The 23,043-nt window shown below is 48.3% G+C and overlaps 2 protein-coding genes across 3 annotated transcripts; one reads left to right on the top strand and one right to left on the bottom strand.

Moving 5' to 3' along the window:
* Window positions 1-64: 64 nt before the first annotated feature.
* Window positions 65-852, bottom strand: C13H20orf141 (chromosome 13 C20orf141 homolog). The gene is made up of 2 exons (XM_086333125.1): window positions 415-852; window positions 65-330 (listed from the first exon to the last, which is right to left on the bottom strand). Exons 1-2 carry the CDS (start codon window positions 678-680, stop codon window positions 99-101), a joined length of 498 nt encoding a protein of 165 aa, XP_086189251.1. The 5' UTR covers window positions 681-852; the 3' UTR covers window positions 65-98.
* A 13,641-nt stretch (window positions 853-14,493) lies between these two features.
* On the top strand, window positions 14,494-22,585 carry CPXM1 (carboxypeptidase X, M14 family member 1). Of its 2 annotated transcripts, none has more exons than XM_086333123.1 (14): window positions 14,494-16,432; window positions 17,713-17,874; window positions 18,028-18,137; window positions 18,231-18,370; window positions 18,476-18,566; window positions 19,130-19,280; window positions 19,365-19,453; window positions 19,773-19,896; window positions 19,984-20,180; window positions 20,268-20,447; window positions 20,517-20,814; window positions 21,225-21,364; window positions 22,004-22,106; window positions 22,207-22,585. In XM_086333123.1, the coding sequence occupies exons 1-14, from the start codon at window positions 16,000-16,002 to the stop codon at window positions 22,446-22,448; spliced, it is 2,460 nt and encodes an 819-aa protein (XP_086189249.1). In that variant the 5' UTR covers window positions 14,494-15,999; the 3' UTR covers window positions 22,449-22,585. The 2 variants fall into 2 exon arrangements, with proteins under 2 accessions (XP_086189249.1, XP_086189250.1); XM_086333124.1 differs by lacking the exon at window positions 14,494-16,432 and adding an exon at window positions 16,612-17,087.
* Window positions 22,586-23,043: the final 458 nt, after the last annotated feature.

Genomic DNA, 23,043 nt, shown 5'->3' with positions numbered 1-23,043 from the left:
GGCTGGGGGATAAAGGAGTATCCTCCCACCTTCCCAACCTAGGGTGGAGGAAAGGAAGCCTGAGGAAACAGCATGGCCAGTGTATTTCCGGAGGACACTCAAGTCCAAGGATGAAGGCAAAAAGCAAGGGCAAGCAGGGTCAAGGGCACACCGCGGGCTCCCAGGAGCAACCCCGCGCCCAGGCACAGCAGCAACAGAGCCTCCTGGAGGCTGAGTCGTCCTGCGACTGCCACTGCGGGTGGAGCCTCCTGCTGTTCCGGACCCTCGCCGGCCCCCTGACTCTGGCCTCTTGTAAGATGTGTGTGCTGTGACCAGGTGGGACCTGCAGGCCTGTGGAGAGAAAGGGCGGCAGCTGGGTTTGGGGAGGCTGATGGTTTGCTCACCTGCCCAACCTGTAGGCTGCAGTCCACTTACCGGTGGAGCATGTCGAAGGCCAGGAAGCTGACCAGTAGCAGCAGCAGCAGCAAGGCTGGGCCAGTTGTGGAAAAGATGGCCCGAATTGTCAGCCCCAGTGCCCCCAGTCCAAGGACACTATCCAGGACCTGGGCCCTGCTAGGGCCCCAGGGGGACACACACGGACCCACTGGACTAGCTGATCCCTCCCCTGCATCCATGCCCCTGGGAGGGCCTGGGGTAGGAGAAACAGCAGCTTCGGGCCTGGGTAAGCAGAGGTGGGTCATGGAGGAAGGTGGAGGTTACAGGAAGGACTAGTGCTGGGCGAGAGGAGGAGTGGGAGCGTGGGAGGGGGTGGTGGCAGACCTCAAGGGTAGGCTCAGGCAGTGGGGAGTTGGACTGTTTAGGAATCTCCCCCTCCTCACACGCCCACTCACCAAACCCTCCTCACCTCCTCCCACTTTGGTCAGTCATTCTGGTTGGTTGGGCAGCTGGAGCATTGTGACCTATTGCCAGGTGGGGTCCTGGGGTAAGCGGGGTGGGGTGGGGTAGGGTCAGGGTTGCTAATGCTGGCCCTGGCCTCATAATTAGCTGGTGGTGTAGCCAGAAGGAGGTCTGACATTTAAGAGCTAAGACTCATCCTCTTATCTTTGCTAATTCTCCACCCAAGGGGTCTGTGGGGATCTGAGTTGCCAGGAGGCATTGTAACCCCATCACCACCTGGGCAGCTGACCAAGAAAGGAAGAGCCACTTTCTTTATCTCACAGGTTCCCAGGACTAGGTGTCCAGGGGCAAGTCGCTCAACCTGTCTGTCCCCAGTTCTTTCCCTTGAGAGCAAGGTGATGCCTGTGGGCATTCATGTGGGGGATTATTCAGAATTTCAATCCTGGAATGCACAGATAGGCTCTGCCAGGAAGCAACCTGAGGCTTTCTGGAATAGGGTAACCACATGACCTGCTAAATGGGGGTGGGGCAGGAGGGGCTGTTTAGGTGTTAGAAGCAATGTGGTTTGTGGGAGGTGTTCTGGATACTGGCATTCCAGAAATGGCACAGAGAATGTGACTGTGAGAGGGCTACAACATAGTAACCCCAAAATTGGAGGTTAAGGTTACCCTCCAAGAATGAAATTAAGAAGAATGAACATGTATAAAGGGACTGATCTGGAAAAGAAACCTGTCTCTAACTGGTAATCTGTAAATGGTTACAGAGGTTCCAACACATTTCAGTTTAGTGACTTGAGAGGCAAGAGTGAAAATGGGTCATAATCAAGAGAACTTAATCCTTGTTCTCATATCATATTTTGAAGGTAAACTGATGGAGGTAGGGGTAGAGGGACAGTGGCCATACAGCCCCTAGGAGAGGAGGAGACACAGCAAGCGTCTCGCTGCATATCTGTCTCCAGGGGACTCTGTTCAAAGATTCAAGCCTAGTGACCTTGACATATTTGGTGATGGTGGGCTCAACAATGATACAGCCAATGCCACCACCCCTGGGACCTTTCATTGGTTGCGTTTTTCTGAGTCAGCCCCAAACAATAAAGCAATGCCCACAAAATTTTGAAGAAAATTATTTACAACTTAGTAGATTTGGAGAAGGCAATGGCACCCCACTCCAGAACTCTTGCCTGGAAAATCCCATGGACGGAGGAGCCTGGTAGGCTGCAGTCCATGGGGTCGCTAAGAGTTGGACACAACTGAGCGACTTCACTTTCACTTTTCCTTCATTTGGAGAAGGAAGTGGCAACCCACTCCAGTGTTCTTGCCTGGAGAATCCCAGGGATGGGGGAGCCTGGTGGGCTGCCATCTATGGGGTCACACAGAGTTGGGCACGACTGAAGCGACTTAGCAGCAGCAGCAGCGGTAGCATATATCTGTCTACATGATTATTAAGTATGAGGGTAAAGACATTTTTGGGCTTCCCTGGTGGCTCATAGGGTAAAAGCATCTGTCTACAATGCAGGAGACCTGGGTTCAATCCCTGGGTTGGGAAGATCCCCTGGAGAAGGAAATGATAACCCACTCCAGTACTCTTGCCTGGAAAATCCCATGGACTGAGAAGCCTGGTAGGCTACAGTCCATGGGGTCGCAAAGAGTCGGACACCACTGAGTGACTTCACTTCACTTCACTTCAAAGACATTTTAAGCCAAACAAGTTCTCAAAAACTTGACCTTGCACACACTCTTTCTTAGAAAGCTACTGGAGGATGTGCTTCAGAAAAATAATGAACTAAACTAGGAAAGAAGTGAGGCTAAACACAGGAAAGGGATGATGAGAAAGACCTGGGATGTCAGCAACGTTTCCAGATAAAGAAAGCAAGTAACCCCAGCCTAGAATCCAAAGATAGATACTCCAGGAGGGATGTCTCTAGAAGAAAATAAAACTGATTATCTGCTGTTTTTAGACATATGCAAAATATTTAGTTCATTTGGAAGCTTTGGGATTGAATTAACTAGTGTATTAAAAACCAAGCAAATGATAAAATAATTGCTAAATCCAGGGAATACAAAAAATTGAACAATAATCATGATCATAATATAAGAACTGAATATTGACTCTAGTGATTCAGCTCTTTTGGGAGGATGGCAGGGGGAAATGTATATGTATATTTTGGTGTATGTTGAGGGGAGGGCTGGTAGGAAAGCTAAATCTTTAATTCCATAGCAGGAAATCTACAGATAAAATCTAAACATAAAAGTCCAAAAAATATACCCCAATACAAAATGAAAAGTTTAAAGTTTAGGTGGAAAAAATTCAAGAAATAGCAATAGAAAGATAAAAGTAAATACAAGGAGAAATAAAAAACACTAAAAGTAGTTAACCTGGTAATAGGGAAGCATAGAGAAGAATCGTCTCATACAAATCTAAATGTGATGTACCTTTAAAATCATATTCTGTAGTATTTTGATTAAAATGATTTCTTTTTTTTAATAGCAAATCAATATTAGTGTCCTATGGTGGAGATCAGGAATATACTCTCCCAGGATGAATGAAATACTGATTTTCTAAAGTAATGTGGATATACTCTTGTGGCTTGAGATAAAATTTCCAGTAACAGTATCAAACACCATCAAACTCAGAAAGCTGTCTTATGCATTTTAGATGGAGTTGCTCTAGACCGCCATCTAGTGCTTCTCAGCTCACATGTATCTCCTGGGGTTGAATCCTCTGGGGATTTTTAAAAATGCAGATCCTTGGACACACTTTGAGGAGCAAGGCTCTAGAAGACATTGATGTACAGAAGAGAGATAGCTGGGGGAGGAAGTGGTGAGGGGAGAGAGGCATGTAGGAAGATGCATCTTGGTCCCGGTGGAGTCCCCATCCGCGCTCACCTGCATCGCAGGGAGAGCATGTAGTGGGGAGTGAGAGCCAGGAACAGATTAGGAAGCACAGAGAGGCAGCAGATTAGGCTACTTCTCAGTTTGTGTAACCAGAGACATAGCCTCTTCTCTTCTCTTGATACTGTTTTATTCTATCTATGTATGTGGGAGCAAGAGGACTGTATTAAGCTGTTTCCCTACCTTTAGTTCATCCAGTTAATTAGGGGCCCCCAGGAACCACATATAATCTCACTTCATCACAGCAACCCCAAAAGGAAGACATTATTGTTCCCATTTTACAAATGAGAAAACAGAAACTCAGAGATAAAATTACTGTCTAAGGATACCCAAACAAAATGAACAGCAGAAGTGGCATGTGATATTAAGCTTGTGTGGCACCAAAGTCATCTATCATCTCTGCTTCCAGCCACCTGATCACACTAGGGAGTGTCCAGGAGAGTCCTGTAGGGAAATTAAAATGGAGGAAGTCTTGTTCAGGCTTCAGAAGCAGGAGAGCAGGCCTCTGACCTGCTTCTGACCTGCCTGGACACTGCTCAGATTCTGTGCCTACCCACAAGCACAGCAAGTCAGGCAGTACTTTAGATAAGAGAGGGAATGGTACTTCTTGAGCTCCTGGAGGTCTGGCCAACCATGCCTGAGGTTTAACAAAAATTTTATGGGCTTTTCTGGCAGCTCAGATGGTAAAGACTCTGCCTGCAATGTGGGAGACCTGGGTTCAATTCCTGGGTTGGGAAGATCCCCTGGAGAAGGGAATGGCTACCCACTCCAGTATTCTGGCCTAGAGAATTCCATGAACAGAGGAGCCTGGCAGGCTATAGTCCATGGGCTCTCGAAGAGTCGGATACAACTGAGCGACTTTCACTTTCACTATGACTCACAAGATAAAACAAGCAGCATTGCAAAAACGTTAAAGTAAAACCAGAGCTGCATTTTTGCATGAACTGATATTAGTTTGCAGCCAGGGATTATAAGTGGGAACCGCCCAAACAGCAATTTGAAGTCTTACCCCAGACTTTTTCCTAACTGGGACTCCAGGTTGCTTTTACTTGGGACTTCTCAGTTCGCTGCTTAAATCTATATGTTGGTCATCGGCCCAATTTGCTGATGTATGTGATGTTTCTCTTCTCTATGGTTTCTATTTCTCTTTTCTTTTAATCATTGTACTTTGAAATTAAGTTAAATACTCCTCTATTAAATTGGAGAAGGCAATGGTAACCCACTCCAGTACTCTTGCCTGGCGAATCCCATGGATGGAGGAGCCTGGTAGGCTGCAGTCCATGGGGTCGCTAGGAGTCGGATATAAATGAGCGACTTCACTTTCATGCACTGGAGAAGGAAATGGCAACCCACTCCAGTGTTCTTGCCTGGAGACTCCCAGGGATGGGGGAGCCTGGTGGGCTGCCATCTCTGGGGTTGCACAGAGTCGGACACGACTGAAACGACTTAGCAGCAGTAGCAGCAGCAACCTTTCAAAACTAACACAGAAGTCAAACTTTGGGCAAAATATAAATTGGTGCTGTGAGCAGTATTTGTGAAACAAAATACCACTCTTTAAGAAGAAAGAGGTTAAGATTAATGAAGTTTTCATTCCATGATGGGAAGATTTGCCTTACTGCTTATTAGCAGTAATAAGGGGGCATATACACTGGATCGTGTGAGAATGGGACTCCAAATTAAATCAGGCCAAATCTTTTGAAGTTATTGAATGTTTGTGCCAATTTGACTTGTGCCAATTGAGAAAGGACAAGCATGGACCTCACTGGGTCAGAGAGGCTGAATCCTCCTCTCTGCTTACCATAAGGTACAGGAAACCAAATTAAAACTGGTTGAAAAGAAGTCACAATTAAAGAATTATGTGATTTGCAAGGACGATTATCCATGTTACAAAGTCAAAGCTACATTTTAGCTGACCAAGTCTCCACTTTCCAGTTGGTAGCTGAAAAAGTCACTAAAGTTTGCACAAGCTCAATATTGAAAGAGGTGCAGCAAAGTTAACAAAAAGAGAGTTCATTTGATAATAGCTAATGCAGGGGTAGACTGGGACCCCAACACTTGGGATTGGAGATTAACCCCTCCAAATTTCAGGGACCAGCCCAGACTATAAAGTTTTGGGAAATACAATGGGCTAAATAATATAAAGAGATTTTACATAAGGCTAAACAAAAGACAGTGGAATTTAAAACTCTCTAGACAAAAAGGGGAGAAGGCAATGGCACCCCACTCCAGTACTCTTGCCTGGAGAATCCCATGGACGGAGGAGCCTGGTGGGCTGCCGTCTCAGGGGTCGCACAGAGTCGGACACGACTAAAGCGATTTAGCAGCAGCAGCAGCAGCAGACAGAAAGGGAGGCTCAAAATTTATAGGGCTATTTGGCTTCTGGCAACATCATATTCCACAGTTGGGCCAGATATTGAGTCCATTTTACAAAGTAACTTGATGTGAATAGACTTTTAAGTAAAGAAAATGTAAATGAGATAAGAGCTTTTAGATGAACTCTATTAAGAATAATTATGCTTTAGGAATGTCTACCTAAAATAGTTTCTCCAGGTTTTGATAACTTGAATTCTAGGGCTGTGCTAAATTAAGTTAAATGATAGAAGTTTGAATAATTAGGCCATTTCCAAATGAAATAATATGCTGAAACAGTAATTACTAAACACTAGCTTTCTTTTTTGGAGAAGGCAATGGCACCCCACTCCAGTACTCTTGCCTGGAAAATCCCATGGATGGAGGAGCCTGGTAGGCTGCAGTCCATGGGGTCGCTAAGAGTCGGACACGACTGAGCGACTTCACTTTCTCTTTTCACTTTCATGCATTGGAGAAGGAAATGGCAACCCACTCCAGTGTTCTTGCCTGGAGACTCCCAGGGATGGGGGAGCCTGGTGGGCTGCCGTCTCTGGGGTTGCACAGAGTCGGACACGACTGAAACGACTTAGCATAGCATAGCATAGCATAGCTTTCTTTTTTACAGAGAAGTGAAGGGTTTAGAAGTATTAATGAATATGTTTGGTACCATCCTCAGATGTTCTCTAAGAAAAACAAAAATTTTTAGACATTATCACTGGTGTTTATGTTCACCAATCTACCATTGCTAATATAAAGGACAGTTCATGGTTGCTTAAGGAAAGTGGGATAAGTTATGAGGAATGGAATTGCATTTTGTGAAAGGAAAAATAAATAGGTCTGACTTTCAGGTGTCTGTTTTTAAATGGGAGACTAAAGTGTTTGCTATAGAAAGTGATAAGGATTTGTGGAAAGTGGAAACCAAGAAAAGAATCTTACGTATGGTACAAGTTTTCTTGGGACGTTGAACTGTCTTTTGATGACAGATTTTAAGTTTCTTCACTTCTTAAGAGATTTGTTCTGTATTTGCTTTTGAAATCTTTTATTGTTACTTCGACTGAGTGAATAACTATTGTTTCATAGATCTATGATTTTATCTGACTGAGTGTTCTAAACTCTTTGGTATTTTTGACAGAACTTCCTAAGATCAAATTCTAATGAAGTTCTTTTGACTTCTAGCTAACTTTGAGGGTGCTTCAGAAGGCCCCTGAGGCATTCCAAAGAAAGATATTAAACTAATTAGGTTCATTATATTATAGGTACATGAGGAGTGCTGTCAATTAAGTGCTGTCAAAAATCTTCTTGGGTTATTTTGTATGGTAAATCTTACTAATACAGATATTCTAGAAATTATACAGAATTCAAAAAGATCTGATATGTCCTGGTGAAATATTATCAGTCATAATTTTAGTTACTATCTTAAAGTGTTATGTGTCACAGCAGTAACCAAGTTACTTTGCCAATTGAATTGTAATCAGATTTTAAACCTGTCTTTTTAAGCCTTTTTGTGATTAGAGAGAACTATGGTTTCATTCTGATGTCTTTGCAAAAATACTACCTCTTCAAGATTTACAGAAAGGACTTTCTAAGATTAAACTAAAATTAACTAGATAAACAAAAATTGTTATTAACAGTAAGTTTGTATCAGACTGGAATTTGGTTTTCTCTCTATGTTAAGAGAAAAAAGTTTTCTTGGACTGTGGCTTTTGATAACATTATGTGAATTTCTTTGCCCTTAAGTGATTTATATTTGTTTTTAAAATATTTTGTTACTTGGCAAAGTAAATATTATTTCACAATAATCTATGAAGATTGTGACACACACAGATAAGGCTCATTCTGCTTCTACAAAAACAAATTTACCCCTCATTGTCAGACTTTTGCTATCCTGATGTCCTTAGAACATGGCAACAGTCTACTCCTAAATCAAGGAATTTAAAATGGGTAAACAATAGCTATAAATCAAACAGTTGTAGCTATGGAAATCCAAGATAGCCTCTTGGTTTTTTCCGATTCCCTGACAAAACTCATTTTTTATTTGATGGGATAAAGCTTCCCCTGGCTACAGGGTTAATACCCTCTTTCTCTCTCACACACACACAAATTTTATGTTACACTGAATATTAAATTCTAGTTTTATTATCAGATACTCCATGAGCTACGATAAAGGGACATAAAATTACATGTATATATCAATGAACTATATGCTAATTGAAGCTTATTGCAAAAACAGCAAGACAAAAGAGTGCCTTTGGGCTTCTGAAGTAGGAAATTTCCAGAGGCTGGGAGAAATAACACTACCTTTGAAAAACAGTTATTGGCCTGTTATTGGGCTTTGATTGATATGGAATAATTGACTATGAATCATATTGTAATATTAAGACCTCAAGTGCCAGTCATGTTATAGGTACAAAGTTCACCCAAGACCCACAGGATTAGGCAAGCTCAGGAATCCAGCATAATGAAATGGAAATGGTATATTCAGGACCAAGCCAAACCTGGGCCACATGAAGTTGCTGCCTTAAATGAAAAGATTTCTGAAGTTCCTACTAAAGATTTCCAAAAATTCCTATTAAAAGCTATAGTTAGGCCTGAGATAACTGAGTTGCCTGTAAAATGGAGAAAGCCCTTGGACTCTTCACTAGTGGCTCAGCAGAAAAGAATCTGCCTGCAATGCAGGAGGTGCAGGTTCAGTATCTGGGTGGGGAAGATCCCCTGGAGAAGGAAATGGCAACCCACTCCAGTATTCTTGTCTGGGAAATCCCACGGACAGAGGAGCCTGGCTGGCTACAGTCTATGGTGTCGCAAAAGAGTCAGACATGACTTAGCAACTAAACGATAACACAAACTTTTGACTCTTTAACTGCACTAGAAAAACAGCATGCATGTTTCACTGATGGATCAGCCAAATACATAGGATCCATTCACTATTGGAAAGTGGTGGCACATAATCCCGTCACTACTAAATCACTGACAACTACCGACGAAGGTAAAGGTAGCCAATTTGCTGAGTTATATGCGGTTTATCAGGTATTAAAGCAAGGGAATGAGTGCTATATGTCCACAGATTCTTGGTCAATCAATGGATTGGCCACTTGGCTTTCCCTATAGGTAAAAAATGGGGCTTCCTAGGTGGTAAAGAACCCCACTGCCAATGCAGGAGAAGTAAGAGACGTGGGTTCAATCCTTGGGTTGGGAAGATCCCCTGGAGGAGGGCTCAGCAACCCACTCCAGTATTCTTGTCTGAAGAATCCCATGGACAGAGGAGCCCAGTGGGCTACAGTACATGGGGTCACAAAGAGTTAGACACAACTGAAGCAACTTAGCACACATGCACAAGGGTAAGGAATAGCTGGCAAATCCACTCCAAAGAGCTATGGGGAAAGGAATTATGGTTTGACATTTGGGAAATTGTTCAAACTACTAATGTTTCAGTCTTTCATGTAGATGCTCACAGTGTCCAAATTCTACGGAACGATGGTATAACTATTACAGAGGAACAAACCCGAATCCAAGCAGTAGAAGTTGATCCAGACTCCAGTGACTTAAAAGGTTTGACTTTGTGGGCACACTAGAAAATGTGGCCATCTGGGAGAAAAAGCAACATACAGGTGGGCTCAGGATACAGGTACTTCCTTAACTATGGATCTCATTAACTCTGTTATTTCACAATGTCCAGTTTGTCAACATATCAAGCATAGACACTTGACACAGTTTGTCGAAGGACAATTGGCACTTGACAAGAAGCCTGGGCAAATATGGAAAATTGATTATATTGGCCCATTAATTCGAGATAAAGGATGCCAATATGCGTGTACTGCTGTGGACACCTATTCTGGATGTTTAGTCATCATTCCCTTCAGCAAAGCCAATCAGACTGATACTATTAAAACATTGGAGATAATTTATATTATGGTATTCTACTTCAAATTTAGAGTGACAATGGGTCATATTTTAAAGGTAAATTAATACAAGAGCTTTCACAGGAACATAACATATAATGGATCTTTCATATTACTTATTATCCTCAAGCAGCTGGTTTGATTTAAAGAATGAATGGTTTGGTTAAACAGCAATTAATTAAACTTGGAGAGGGCTATTATAAATATTGGAGGACTAGCTTGAATATTTCCCTCAATATTTTAAATAATAAACATCCAGGAGAATCAGAAACTCCTTTGATGAGAATCACTATTCCACGTTACAGATGTATAAAATAGACTTCCATCCAAAAAAAACTGAGTATTGGGAAATTGGCCCAGGAGTATTAGTTCCTTTCTGAGCTACTCCTGAGGTGCCAGACTGGGTTTATACTCTATATCTGAACACAGACTTACTAAAAGATTAATATGCGTTATTTCAACTGGCATTGGAATTAAAAGGCCTCCTGGACACTTTGGATTAATCATAGAACACTCCAGGTTAGCGTTAAAAGGGATCTGCGTCCGTGGGGGAATGATAGACTCAGACTACCAAGAAGAAATCCAAGTAATCTACAAAAAGGGGAAAGGATGATCTATTTATTAATCTACATGATCAAATTGCCCAGTTGCTGATTCTTCCATGTGTAATTGTTGTTGTTTCATCGCTAAGTTGTGTCTGACTCTTTGGGGACCTCATGGACTGTAGCCCGCCAGGCTCCTCCGTCCATGGGATTTCCCAGGCGAGAATAATGCAGTGGGTTGCCATTTCCTCCTCCAGGGGATCCTCGGGACTCAGCGATCGAACTGCATCTCCTGTATTTCAGGTGGATTCTTTACTGATGGACCACCAGGGAAGACCTTTCATGTGTAATTGGCAAAGTACAAAAAGGAGAACCTCCCACTTTATTAACAGTTAGAAGTGATGGAGAGTTTAGACCCACAAATGAAATAAATGCAATTGGAGCTAAAGTCTTGGTGAAGCAGCCTAGAGGTCCTCCCACACCTGCTGATGTGATTGCACAGAGGAAGGGTCATTCTATATTAGTGATGATCCCCGAACAGGAAAGATGGAAATATGTGCCATTAACCCACTGTTATTCTCATGAATAGATTATTCTTAGAAGCCTGACTGTAATGTGGATTGTCATTCACTCCTCAATCTTCAAGGATATGTTACAATTAAAAGAAAAATATGAAGAAATCGACTGGGGAATCTTCAGTTGGAGAAACCTAAGCCAGACCTGAACTCAGGATAACTTTGCCTGCCCAGTAAATAAGGCCTGTTCTTTCTTAACTTTGCCTCTCTATGGACAAGATTTATCTGTCTGCTAGATTACACAGCACTGGTAAAGAAATAGCTCAAGCCTTGAACACAAGCATTATGTGCCAATTTCATGTGTTACTTTAATAGTCACAACCACTTACCGATAAGTTGTGACAAGGCTGACAAGGGACTGCTATGTGGACCAACTTCTCGAATTTGGGGAACCCTGCTTATTGAAGAACTTCATCAGCTATTGTGAATGGACTGTTTTCCCTAAAACCTACAATATGTTTTTTGAAAGAGCCCCTCAATTAGCATGTATTGTGACTGATTATGTAAAAACACTACCTCTATGTATCAGTTAGGAACCCCTTTCTCTGGATTCCTAACACATGTTGATGATTTATACTGGAAGGGGACTACCTATTACTCCCCCCTCCATGAAAACTCAGGTGTTATTGACTCTAATGCTATTTCCTACTTTGTCTGTTTCTAATACTAGCTTCTCCTTAGAACCCCTGCTTAAAATTTTGCAAGGAACCAAAGTATTACAAAATTTCATAGAAAAATGTAATTGTACCTTGATAGAAGGTGTCACTTGGTGCAAAAGTAATTGCAATTTTACATTGTTGAAATTTGCTGTTTGATATTGGAATACATTCTTAATTAAATGTGGTTATGTTTTACATCATTTTAATGTGCATTCCCCACTTTATATTTTTTTGCTAATGACTTACTGCTGCTGCTGCTAAGTCGCTTCAGTTGTGTCTGACTCTGTGCGACCCCATAGACAGCAGCCCACCAGGCTCCCCAATCCCTGGGAGTCTCCAGGCAAGAACACTGGAGTGGGTTGCCATTTCCTTCTCCAATGCATGAAAGTGAAAAGTGAAAGTGAATTAGTGACCCCATGGACTGCAGCCTACCAGGCTCCTCCGCCCATTATTTTATATTTATTTTAGACTATGGAAATGATGTTAGACAAAAAGCAAATTCAAGTGATTTTCTTATTTGAGTTCAAAATGGGTTGTAAAGCAGCAGAGACAACTTGCAACATCAACAGTGCATTTGGCCCAGGAACTAACAAACATACAGTGCAGAGGTGGTTCAAGAAGTTTTGCAAAGGAGACGAGATCCTTGAAGATGAGGAGTGTAGTGGCCAGCCATTGGAAACTGACAACAACCAAGTTAGAGCAATCATCAAAGCTGATCCTCTTACAACTACAGAAGTTGCCAAAGAACTCAACGACAAACATTCTAAGGTCATTTGGCATTTGAAACAAGTTGAAAAGGTGAAAAAGCTCCATAAGTGGGTGCCTCATGAGCTGACCAAAAATTTTTAAAAAATGTCATTTTGAAGTGTTGTTTTTTTTTATTCTATGCAACAATAATGAACCATTTCTCAATCAAATTGTGACATGTGATGAAAAGTGGATTCTATACAACAACTGGCAATGACCAACTCAGTGGCTGGACCGAGAAGAAGCTTCAAAGCACTTCCCAAAGCCAAAGTGTCACCAAAAAAAGGTCATGGTCACTGTTCGGTGGTCTGCTGCCCATCTGATCCACTACAGTTTTCTGAATCCTGGCAAAACCAATAGATCGGAGAAGTACGCTCAGCAAATTGATGAGTTGCACCAAAAACATTGCAATGCCTGAAGCTAGCATTGGTCAACAGAAAGGGTCCAATTCTTATCCACAACAGAGCCTGACCGCATGTTGCACAACCAATGCTCCAAAAGTTGAATGAATTGGGCTACAAAGTTTTGCCTTATTCACCAAGTTCACCTACATCTCACCAACTGACTACTACTTCTTCAAGCATTTCAACAACCTTTTGCAGGAAAAACCCTTCCACAACCAGCAGGATGCAGAAAATGCTTTTCAAGAGTTCATCAAATCCTGAAGCATGGATTTTTATGCTACAGGGATAAACAAACATTTCTCATTGGCAAACATGTATTGATTGTAATGGTTCCTATTTTGATTATTAAAAATGTGTTTGAGCCTAGTTATAATGAATTTGAAATTCATGGTCTGAAACTGCAATTAGTTTTGCACCAAGCTAAGTATTACTGCCGATAAGTTAACAGATATAGGAGTTAATGTACAAAAATATATTTCTCATTCATGGTGGGACTTTTTCTTTACTACATTCTCTACCGCTCAGAAATGGTTTTCTGCAGTTTAACTTCTTGCTTGTATCTTTATCTTGTTTCTTTTGACCCTTTGGAATTGTTATTTGACCTATAGAATTAGCAAGACTGCTTGTGTTATATTTCTATGCTCTTCAGCCTAAACAATCCTAAGGACAACTGTTAGGGAAATTAAAATGGAGGAAGTCTTGTTCAGGATTCAGAAGCAGGAGAGCAGGCCTCTGACCTGCTTCTAACCTGCCTGGACACTGCCAGGATTCCGTGCTAGCCCGTGACTAGCCCGCAACCGACAGCTAGTCAGGCAGTACATTAGGTAAGAAAAGGAACGGGTCTTGGAATTTCTGAGAGCTGGAGGCCTGGCTAAGTGCACCTAGGGTTTAACAAAATCCCAGGACTCACAAGATAAATGGCTTGGTAAAAATGTTAAAGTAAAACCAGAACTGCATTTTTGTGCGCCAACACAGTTTGCAGCCCAGGATTATAAGTGGGAACCACCGAAACTGCAATTTTAAGTCTCACTCATGGAGTGGACCCACTGCCCAGACCTTTTCCCAGATGGGACTCCAGACTGCTGTTTACATGTGAAGGATGGAGGTTACTTTTGTCAGAATGGTCAGGGAAGAGAGTGACATTGAAAAGCCATCTGGGGGCTTCTCTGGTGGCTCAGTGGTGAAGAATTTGCCTGCTAATGCAGGAGACTGGGATTTGATCCCTGGTCTGGGAAGATTCCACATGCTAGGAGCAGCTAAACTTGTGCACCACAGCTACTGGGAGCCGTGGAGCAGAAACTACTGAGCCCCGAGTGCCTAGAGTCTGTGCTCTGCAATAAGAGAAGCCACCAAAGTGAGAAGTCCCAGCATTGCAATGAAAAGTAGCCCCCTTCTGCTGCAACTAGAGAAAGCCCTTGTACAGCAATAAAGACTCAGAGCAACCAAAAATAAAAAGAAAAGCCATCTGAATGTTGGGTGAAGGATACAAACGTGGTGATCCAGTGCAAAGGCCCTGAAGCTGGATGGGTCTTGTGCCTTCCACAAACAGCTAGGATGCCTGTGTGGCTGCAGAGATATGAGCTGGGGGAAAACACAGGGAAATGAGCTGAGAATGGTGTGGTTGGGGAAGAACCCTTTCAGGAACCGCTGGAAGGTGAGCTCACTAGGATTTGGCTGCTGTGTGGGAAGGGCTTGGAGGCTGTGGGAGCCTTAGGAGGCTGACCTGCCCTCCCAGTTTCAGCCTCGACCCCCTCGCACCCCTCTGTGAAACTTGGATGAGGGTGGAGCAGAGCCGGGAAGGGGCCAGATTGGGCTTTGGCCAGAGGTGGAGAAGGCCTCAAGACCTGCACAGACCTGCTTCTAGCTCCACCGGAGTCTCTCCTGGCCTCCCACCTCTGCGAGGCCTGGGGCCGCAGTACTGTCTTTCTGCCGCTGACTTGGCCAGGGCATTTTGGGACCCTCAGGTTTGGCACGCCTTCCTTGAGTTTTACTAAATCCTCCTCTGGTGCCTGGTACTCAGCAGTGGCATCCAGGCCGGGTGCTCTAAGGCGGGAGCAGGACCCATGGGGGCCCTGTCCCCGTTGCTCCCTTTCGGAAGTTCTCTACCCAGAGTGCATAGGGTGGACCACAAACCTCCAGGAGCTCCGGGACTTGTATCTATGAGACTGGGGGTTGTTACTGAGGGTGGGTCTCAGTTCCGGGAGCGCATATTTCTTTGGAGAGATCTGGCAAGATGGGTGCTGACACGCCGATGAGGTAATTCAAATTGTTCATATGGGTAGTGATCTTGCAGAAAACATTTGCTCAAGCCCCTCCCCACAACATCCCCCCACCCCCCATATCCTACCACACTCTAGAGTTTTCCCGGTCACCTCTGGGCACTGCATCTTACTTGGGGATGGCAGTGTATCCCTGGCAGGATCCTTGCAATGGTAAAACACCGGCCAGAGGCGCACAGAGAACGAATTCCTTCCCGCTGGGGAGGCGACCCTGGAATGGGGAGCCAAAGGGGGCCTCGCAGAGGCATGGGGAGGGTCCTACGCTCTGGAATCCCGGAATCCGAGGTGGTCCCGAAGACAGAGACCCAGGGCTGCGGGCTCCCAGAAAAGCTTGGGGTGGGGCAGGGCAGGATGCGCATCAAGTCTCTCCCTCCCCCCTTCCCCGGGCCTCAGCCCGCCGGGTATCGACTCGGTCTTCTCTACTCGGGTTATGTAACCCCGGAACGTGGCAGCCGGAGGAGGGGAGGCTAGGGAAACGAAAAGAGCAGAGAGGCCGGGCGCCGGGGTGGGGGATGGGAAGCATAGCCTCTGGCGGGGCCCCTCGGTGTCCTTCAGAAAGATTCCAGCCCTCCCCCACCCCGTAACCCTGCCTCCGCCTCAGTTTCCCCTCAGCCTCTTTCCGTCCCAACCTTCCTGGCAGGGGGTTCTGGCTCTGGACAGATTTCCCTCCCGGGTAATGTGCCCGGCGCCGGGCATGGTACACAGTAGGTGCCCACTGTGGGACGGGCTCACAGGACTGAGTGGAATCCAGGGTGCCTGGGGCCTTTGCCGACGGTAAAGGGCAGAGCCCGAGCGAGGCGGGTGAGCTCGAGGGGGTATGCGGGGGGGAGCGGAGATGAGGGCAGAGTCGGTGGGTGCGGAGACCCGGGGCGGCCGGCCTGGGCCCTCCCCTTCCTCCTCCCTTCCCTCCTTCCCTTCCCCTCCCTTCCCAACCCCTCGGCTCCCGGGGTCCGAGGCCAGCGAGCGGGCTGTGGGCGGGCGTGCAGCGGCGGCAGGAAGGGGCGGGGGGCTCCAGAGCCCCAGCAGGAAGAGGCGAACCCACCGGCCACCGCGAGCCCAGTGCGTCCGCGCCTTGGACCCCGCCATGTGGGGTCTCCTGCTCGCCTTGGCCACCTTCGCGCCTGCCGTCGATGTGGGTTTAGGGGCGCCCAGCACCTCCGTGCTGGGCCTGGCGTCGCCCGCGACCACCAAGGTCCCGGTCCCGACCCCCCATAGCAGCCCGGCACAGCCGTCCGCGGGGAAGGAGAACGGTGAGCTTCCGTCCTACCCAATGCCCGCTTCTCCCGCTAATCGGTTGTCCCACTCTTCCGACCCCCATGTGGCGACCCCTCCCCAGCACGCGCGCACACACCTCACACACGCCACACACGCCGCACTCTGCCTAGCGCCTGGGTGGCGACCCTGCCCCACGCGCACACACTCCCTGCGCGGTACAATGGCTGCTGACTCAGCAGCCCTAGTTCCCGGCCAGACCAAGTCAGCAGTCCTGGGACAGGAGCCAGTGGGATGCTGCCTCTTCCAGCCCCAAACCTTCCTGTTTCTCGGATGGGGAAACTGAGGCTAGAGCCAGGAGGAGGGTAGAGAGAGGTGCAAAGACACCGAGGAGGGTGCAGAGCAAGACTGTGTGGGCTTGAGCCAGCGGCTGAAAGGAAAAGAACAGAGGAAGGGAGGAAGCGCTCTCTGCCAGGTGCCCTGGAGGGACGCGGCTCTGCCTGGGGTGGGGACTGGGAAGGCTGCCGGACTTCCCAGCTTCTCAGATGTGGCAATAGAGAGGAGGAAGGCACGGGGATTGGCAACCTCGGAGGGCTTCTTGGGAGAGGCAGGTGGAACTGGTTCTGAAAGGTAGCTCTGAATTAGGAAGAGCTGAAGAGGAGGGCAGCCAAGAGGGAAACAGTGTGTGCAAAGGTACCAATCCCTGACAGTTATGTACAGTGTGTGTGTTGGGGGGAGGGGGGACAGCTGTGGATCTCAGTGGGGAACCAGTGGCATCTGGCCTGTGCAATGAATGCTTTATACTGAAGGGCAGGCAGGGCAGGGGTCCAACTCTGGAAAGCCTGAACACCTGGACAGACATGGGTTTGAGGACAGGACCTCTCAGCACAGTGATGGAAGTGGCACAGAGGCTTTGGGGCATGAGACTGAGCCTGGAGCTAAGGAAGGCTCCCTGAAGTGCATCTGGACTGAGATGTGAATAAAGAACGGGAATTCGAAAATAAAGTCAAAGGTGGTGGATATATGATAGGGAAGGGGACAGCCAGGCAAAGAAGGAGTTAAAGAACCAACTTCAGCTCTTTGGAGCAAGCAAGTAGTTCCTAGTGGCAATGTCACATCAGAGGGGAGAAGGAATCAAGGAAGTGGCTGGAACAGTAGGTTGGGGTCAGACTGAGGGCCTTAAAGTCCATGCTAAGGTCCTTGGATACGTGTGGTGGGGCCTCCTGTGAACTTGTAGGTTTTCTTAGGGTGGTAGACCTCTCCATTTGAGGTTTCCTGCCATCCTTTCCTTCCCTGCTTCTGCCTCTTTGGTCTCCAGGGACTTCAGAACAGCATGTCCGGATTCGAGTCATCAAGAAGAAAAAGATCGTCATGAAGAAGCGAAAGAAGCTAACTCGCCCCACACCCCCAGTGACTGCCAGGCCTTCAGTGACCACCAGCCCTTCAGGGACCCTTGACCTCTCTGAGAAGCAAGAACCAGGTACCACCACTCCAAGGGCCTTGCCCAGACTTGCAGTCTCTGGGACATGAACTAATGTAGCTCTTGGCCACACGGGCAAGTGTGGGTTCAGCTTTCCACTTGCCCTGACCACTGTTTCTCTTTTCCCAACTTACTGCTTTGTCCCTGTCCCAGACTGTCCCCCTTTGGGCCTAGAGTCCCTGCGAGTTTCAGATAACCAGCTCGATGCATCTAGTAGCCAATCCTTTGGTCTTGGACCACACAGAGGACGGCTCAACATCCAGGTCAGCAAGGCAACCCCTAGGACCTTCTTCCCTGCCCTTCCCACCTTCCCTTAAGGCCTACCCGGTTCTGATTGCTGCGTCCTGTGCCCACAGTCAGGCCTGGAAGATGGTGATCTTTTTGATGGGGCCTGGTGTGCCGAGCAGCAGGATGCCGAGCCATGGCTTCAGGTGGATGCTAGGCACCCCACCCGCTTCTCGGGCATTATCACACAGGGCAGGAACTCCATCTGGAGGTGAGGCAGGACAGCTCCAGGCCAGGGAAGTTATGGGCAGACTCAGGAGGACTGGTGTGGGAGGCTCGGGGGCCACCCATGATCTCTGCCCACCTTTCCTGCCAGATATGACTGGGTCACTTCATACAAAGTCCAGTTCAGCAATGACAGTCGGACCTGGTGGGGGAGTAAGAATCGCAGCAGCGGGATGGATGCGGTGAGAAGTCCCATGGTGGCTGGGGCCCTCTGTGCTGGGAGTTGGGCTCCTGGCCCACTGTAGGGTGCTGGGCTGGGCTTGGACTCCTCTGAGGACAGGACACAGGTGCCCACTTGGGCATCCCAGGAGAAAGGATGGGTGGCACCCGGCAGACAGCCTCAGGAGCCAGGTTGCTTTGGACCATGCCCGCATCCTTCCCAAATACTTCCTCATGCCACAGCTTCCTGCTGGAACACCCCTTCTGGCGATGGGGTTCCTTGCATCACTTCTCATCTCCTCAGGCTACAGTGTGGGATCCTGGCCAGCTTCAGGATTGCCTGTTCCTGAGTCACATGGCCATATTGGTCTAATGAGCTGTGACTAAACTGGAAAGTATGGCTGCCTAGGGCTGCCTGTTGGCAAAGGATGTGGGCAGCGATCTGTGTTTGACACAGCGAGCAAGTGTCTAGCTGAGCCCACTAGGGTGGGTTTTTCATTGAGCTCACAGGCCTGAGCATCTTCCTGGGCCCTGAGCCAGGCTGCTAGGGTTCAAGCGGCCCTTACAAAGGACTTGATGCCCTCAGGTATTTCCTGCCAATTCAGATCCAGAGACACCAGTGCTAAATCTCCTGCCTGAGCCCCAGGTGGCCCGTTTCATTCGCCTGCTGCCCCAGACCTGGCTCCAGGGAGGTGCCTCTTGCCTCCGGGCAGAGATCCTGGCCTGCCCGGTCTCAGGTGGGGAGAAAGACAAGGGTTAGATGGGCAGGGCACACCCTCCCCTGGGAACTCACCATTTACTGTGAATTCATCCTCTACCAGATCCCAATGGTCTATTCCCTGAGGTTCCCATGCTGGGATCCTCCGACTCACTAGACTTCCGGCATCATGATTATAAAGCCATGAGGAAGGTAACCCCTATGACCCAGGAGGAAGGATCTGCTCATCTCAGGTCTCCTGCCCATCAGGGCATAACTTGCTATGATTGCTCTCATGTCCCCCTCCATCTCACCCTCCTTTTGACCCCTAAACTTCCACGATTTCCCTTGCTTTGGTGCTTCTCTTATTCTGACCGTTCCTTCCATGGCTGCTGCCCCCTCCTGTACTGTGCCATGGTGTACCCATCGTATGGGCCCTCGCAAACTTTTGAAGTCCTTCCATGGCCTCGTGTGGTCTGAGCCCTGGGTCTGCTCCTCCCATACCCCTCACCATGCTACATTCACCCCCCAGCTGATGAAGCAAGTGAACGAACAGTGCCCCAACATCACCCGCATCTACAGCATCGGGAAGAGCCACCAGGGCTTGAAGCTGTATGTGATGGAAATGTCGGACCAGCCCGGGGAGCATGAGCTGGGTACTGGCACGTGGGGTGGGAGAGGTGGGCACAGCAGCAGGGAGGGGCAGATGCGTGAGCCAGCTGCAAGCCCCTGTTTGTTCCCAGGAGAGCCTGAGGTGCGCTATGTGGCCGGCATGCATGGGAATGAGGCCTTGGGGCGGGAGTTGCTCCTGCTTCTAATGCAGTTCCTGTGTCATGAGTTCCTGAGAGGGGACCCGAGGGTGACCCGGCTGCTCACCGAGACGCGCATTCACCTGCTGCCCTCCATGAATCCTGATGGCTACGAGACTGCCTTCCGCCGGGTAGGCCACTTGGCCTGAGGGCCAGCCTGCTCCTTCTGCCATGGTGCCTGGAGCCTGCTTCGCTTGAACAGACTTCCTCCCCGGCAGGGCTCAGAGCTGGTGGGCTGGGCAGAGGGCCGCTGGAACCATCAGGGCATTGATCTTAACCATAATTTTGCTGATCTCAACACACCACTGTGGGAAGCAGAAGATGAAGGGCTGGTACCTGACACTGTCCCCAACCATCACCTGCCACTGCCCACTTACTACACTCTGCCCAATGCCACTGTGAGTATTCTGGACCACCCCGGGGGCCTTTGTCTCTGTCTCCCACTCCCCTGACCTGCCCTTGTCCAGGTGGCTCCTGAAACATGGGCAGTGATCAAGTGGATGCAGCGGATCCCTTTTGTGCTAAGTGCCAACCTCCACGGGGGTGAGCTCGTGGTATCCTACCCCTTCGACATGACTCGGACTCCGTGGGCTGCCCGTGAACTCACGCCCACCCCGGATGAGGCTGTGTTTCGCTGGCTCAGCACTGTCTATGCGGGCACTAATCGGGCCATGCAGGACCCAGATCGACGACCCTGCCACAGCCAGGACTTCTCCCTGTACGGCAGCATCATCAACGGGGCTGACTGGCACACAGTTCCTGGGAGTATGTGCCCGAGGGTGGGGTTATCCCATTCCCATAAAAGTGAAAAAAAAAGTGTTAGTCACTTAGTCGTGTCTGACTCTGCAACCCATGGACCGTAGCCCGCCAGGCTCCTCCGTCCTTGAAATTCTCCAGGCAAGAATACTGGAGTGGGTTGCCATTCCCTTCTCCAGGGGATCTTCCTGACCTGGTAATCAAACCTGGGTCTCCTGCATTGCAGGCAGATTCTTTACCAGCTGAGCCATCAGGGAAGCTCTAGCCCCATCCCCATCACCCTGCCCCAATGAGACAGTCTGCTCTCACATACAGCGCCAGTGTTAGTTGTCACCAGGAAGTGTCTCCCAGAGGAGGGCGCTGGGAGGGCAGGGCTCCCGTCGCGCCTGCTTAGGCTCCAGTGTCTGTGGTACCCCTAGGCATGAATGACTTCAGCTACCTACACACCAACTGCTTTGAGGTCACTGTGGAGCTGTCCTGTGACAAATTCCCTCATGAGAACGAGCTGCCCCAGGAGTGGGAGAACAACAAAGATGCCCTTCTCACCTACCTGGAACAGGTTGGATCTGAATTTCCCCCACTCTCCACCTGCCCGAGTCACTGCTGACTGGTCTGTTCTCCGTGTTGGACACATCTCCCAACAGGGAGGTCTCCTGAGGTCAGGCTGAGCCATTCTGACTCACCAGTGCCATGGGTCACACTCACTTGGCATCAGACTGCCTTGGAGGGATACAGGATAGGAAGCAGAGTTTGCCAGCAGGGTGGTGTCAGACATTGTTGGAGAGTGGGAGTGGACCTGACTGCACTCCAGGCAGTGTCCATGGAGCAGACCCAGAGCTGTTCTCAGAAAAGACTGATTATGCAAGTGCAGGAAGTACCCTGGCATAGACTCTTCACTTTCCGCAGGAACTCATGTCCCTTGGAACAACTCCGTAAGTATAGTTTCCAAAGATTCTAAAAGACAAGCCCATAACGAGAATCAGTGAACTCGGGGAAAGCCCAAAGATACGCCCTCCTGCCAGGCGTTTATATTTGTCTTGGTCCAGATGCCATTTATCAGTCAGGAGATACTTCCACCAGAGTATTGTCACCTAGGAACAGAGTAGATGCAGCACCTCTATCAAATTTGTAGGATACAGAGCCAGAAAATAAACTGGTCGCGGAAGCAAAGGGATTTTGATAACCTTTTCCTGCACAGGTGCGCATGGGCATTGCTGGAGTTGTGAGGGACAAAGACACAGAGCTTGGGATTGCTGATGCCGTCATTTCTGTAGATGGGATTAACCATGATGTAACAACAGGTGGGTGCGTGGGGGAGGGGATAGGGGCAGTGTGGGAGGCGTTAACCAGGTCAAAAGCTGCAGGCCACTGGACGCTGATCTTGCCCTTCACTTCTCTCAGCATGGGGCGGGGATTATTGGCGCCTGCTGACCCCAGGGGACTACATGGTGACCGCCAGCGCGGAGGGCTACCACACAGTGACACGGAGCTGCCGGGTCACCTTTGAAGAGGGCCCTGTGCCCTGCAATTTCCGCCTCACCAAGACTCCCAAACAGAGACTTCGAGAGCTGCTGGCAGCTGGGGCCAAGGTGCCCCCGGACCTTCGGAGGCGGCTGGAACGGCTGAGGGGACAGAAGAATTAACACCTCCAGCTGAACAGCCCCAGAGGCTTGGGCAGGCTGGACCTGTCCAGAACTGGAGGAGGGGTCACTGAGTGGGGAGGGGAGGACAGGGTGTAGGGGAAAGGTGCTTGGGCTCATTAAAGCTAGTTGGCACCTCAGCCGGTCTTCCTGTGGTCTCTATGTCCCAGATCCTCTTCCCTGATCTTATTCTGCAAACACTTGGCTACTCTCATCAGTTAACTTCTGGAAAAATAGTTTGGAAAGAGGATCCCACCTGGGTTCTTCCCGAACTAGGGCTTGGCAGAGCAGCTCATCCCATCAACCCATCAGCTTCTGTGGCAGGTGACACTTGGTGCTGTGAAACATTCTGTAAGCACCTCCTCAGTGCCAGCCATGCAAGGAGTCAAGGGTAAACACTGCTTCTCAACCTCCCGGGGCTCCCAGTAGAGAGAGGGGACACGCGTGCCAGGTGGAGGCTGGCTGCTGTGGGAGCGGAGACAGGGGAGTTGCACACATGGGAGTGGAATACAGCACTGAGTGTCAATCAGGATGCAGTAGAGGTGACAGTTCTCAAAGTGTAGATGGGAGGTGGTGTGGGGGCCCGGACAGGGAGAGC

This window comes from Bos grunniens, chromosome 13 (genome assembly GCF_055505025.1).
Source record: "Bos grunniens cultivar Pamir isolate PY7600 chromosome 13, Bosgru_T2T1.0, whole genome shotgun sequence".
NCBI classification, from domain to species: Eukaryota; Metazoa; Chordata; class Mammalia; order Artiodactyla; family Bovidae; genus Bos; species Bos grunniens.
The sequence above is the reverse complement of the archived record's forward strand: the minus strand, read 5'-3'. Positions and strand labels throughout refer to the sequence as shown.

What these genes read in the sequence shown, in the direction of transcription:
- C13H20orf141 (XM_086333125.1), bottom strand. Translation starts at nt 680, where the DNA reads ATGACCCACCTCTGCTTACCCAGGCCCGAAGCTGCTGTTTCTCCTACC. An exon ending in GCCTTCGACATGCTCCACCG is followed by an intron (nt 331 to 414) that starts GTAAGTGGACTG and finishes TTCTCTCCACAG; the next exon opens with GCCTGCAGGTCCCACCTGGT.
- CPXM1 (XM_086333123.1), top strand. Translation starts at nt 16,000, where the DNA reads ATGCGGGGGGGAGCGGAGATGAGGGCAGAGTCGGTGGGTGCGGAGACC. An exon ending in GTCCGCGGGGAAGGAGAACG is followed by an intron (nt 16,433 to 17,712) that starts GTGAGCTTCCGT and finishes TTTGGTCTCCAG; the next exon opens with GGACTTCAGAACAGCATGTC. An exon ending in CCTGGCCTGCCCGGTCTCAG is followed by an intron (nt 19,281 to 19,364) that starts GTGGGGAGAAAG and finishes ATCCTCTACCAG; the next exon opens with ATCCCAATGGTCTATTCCCT.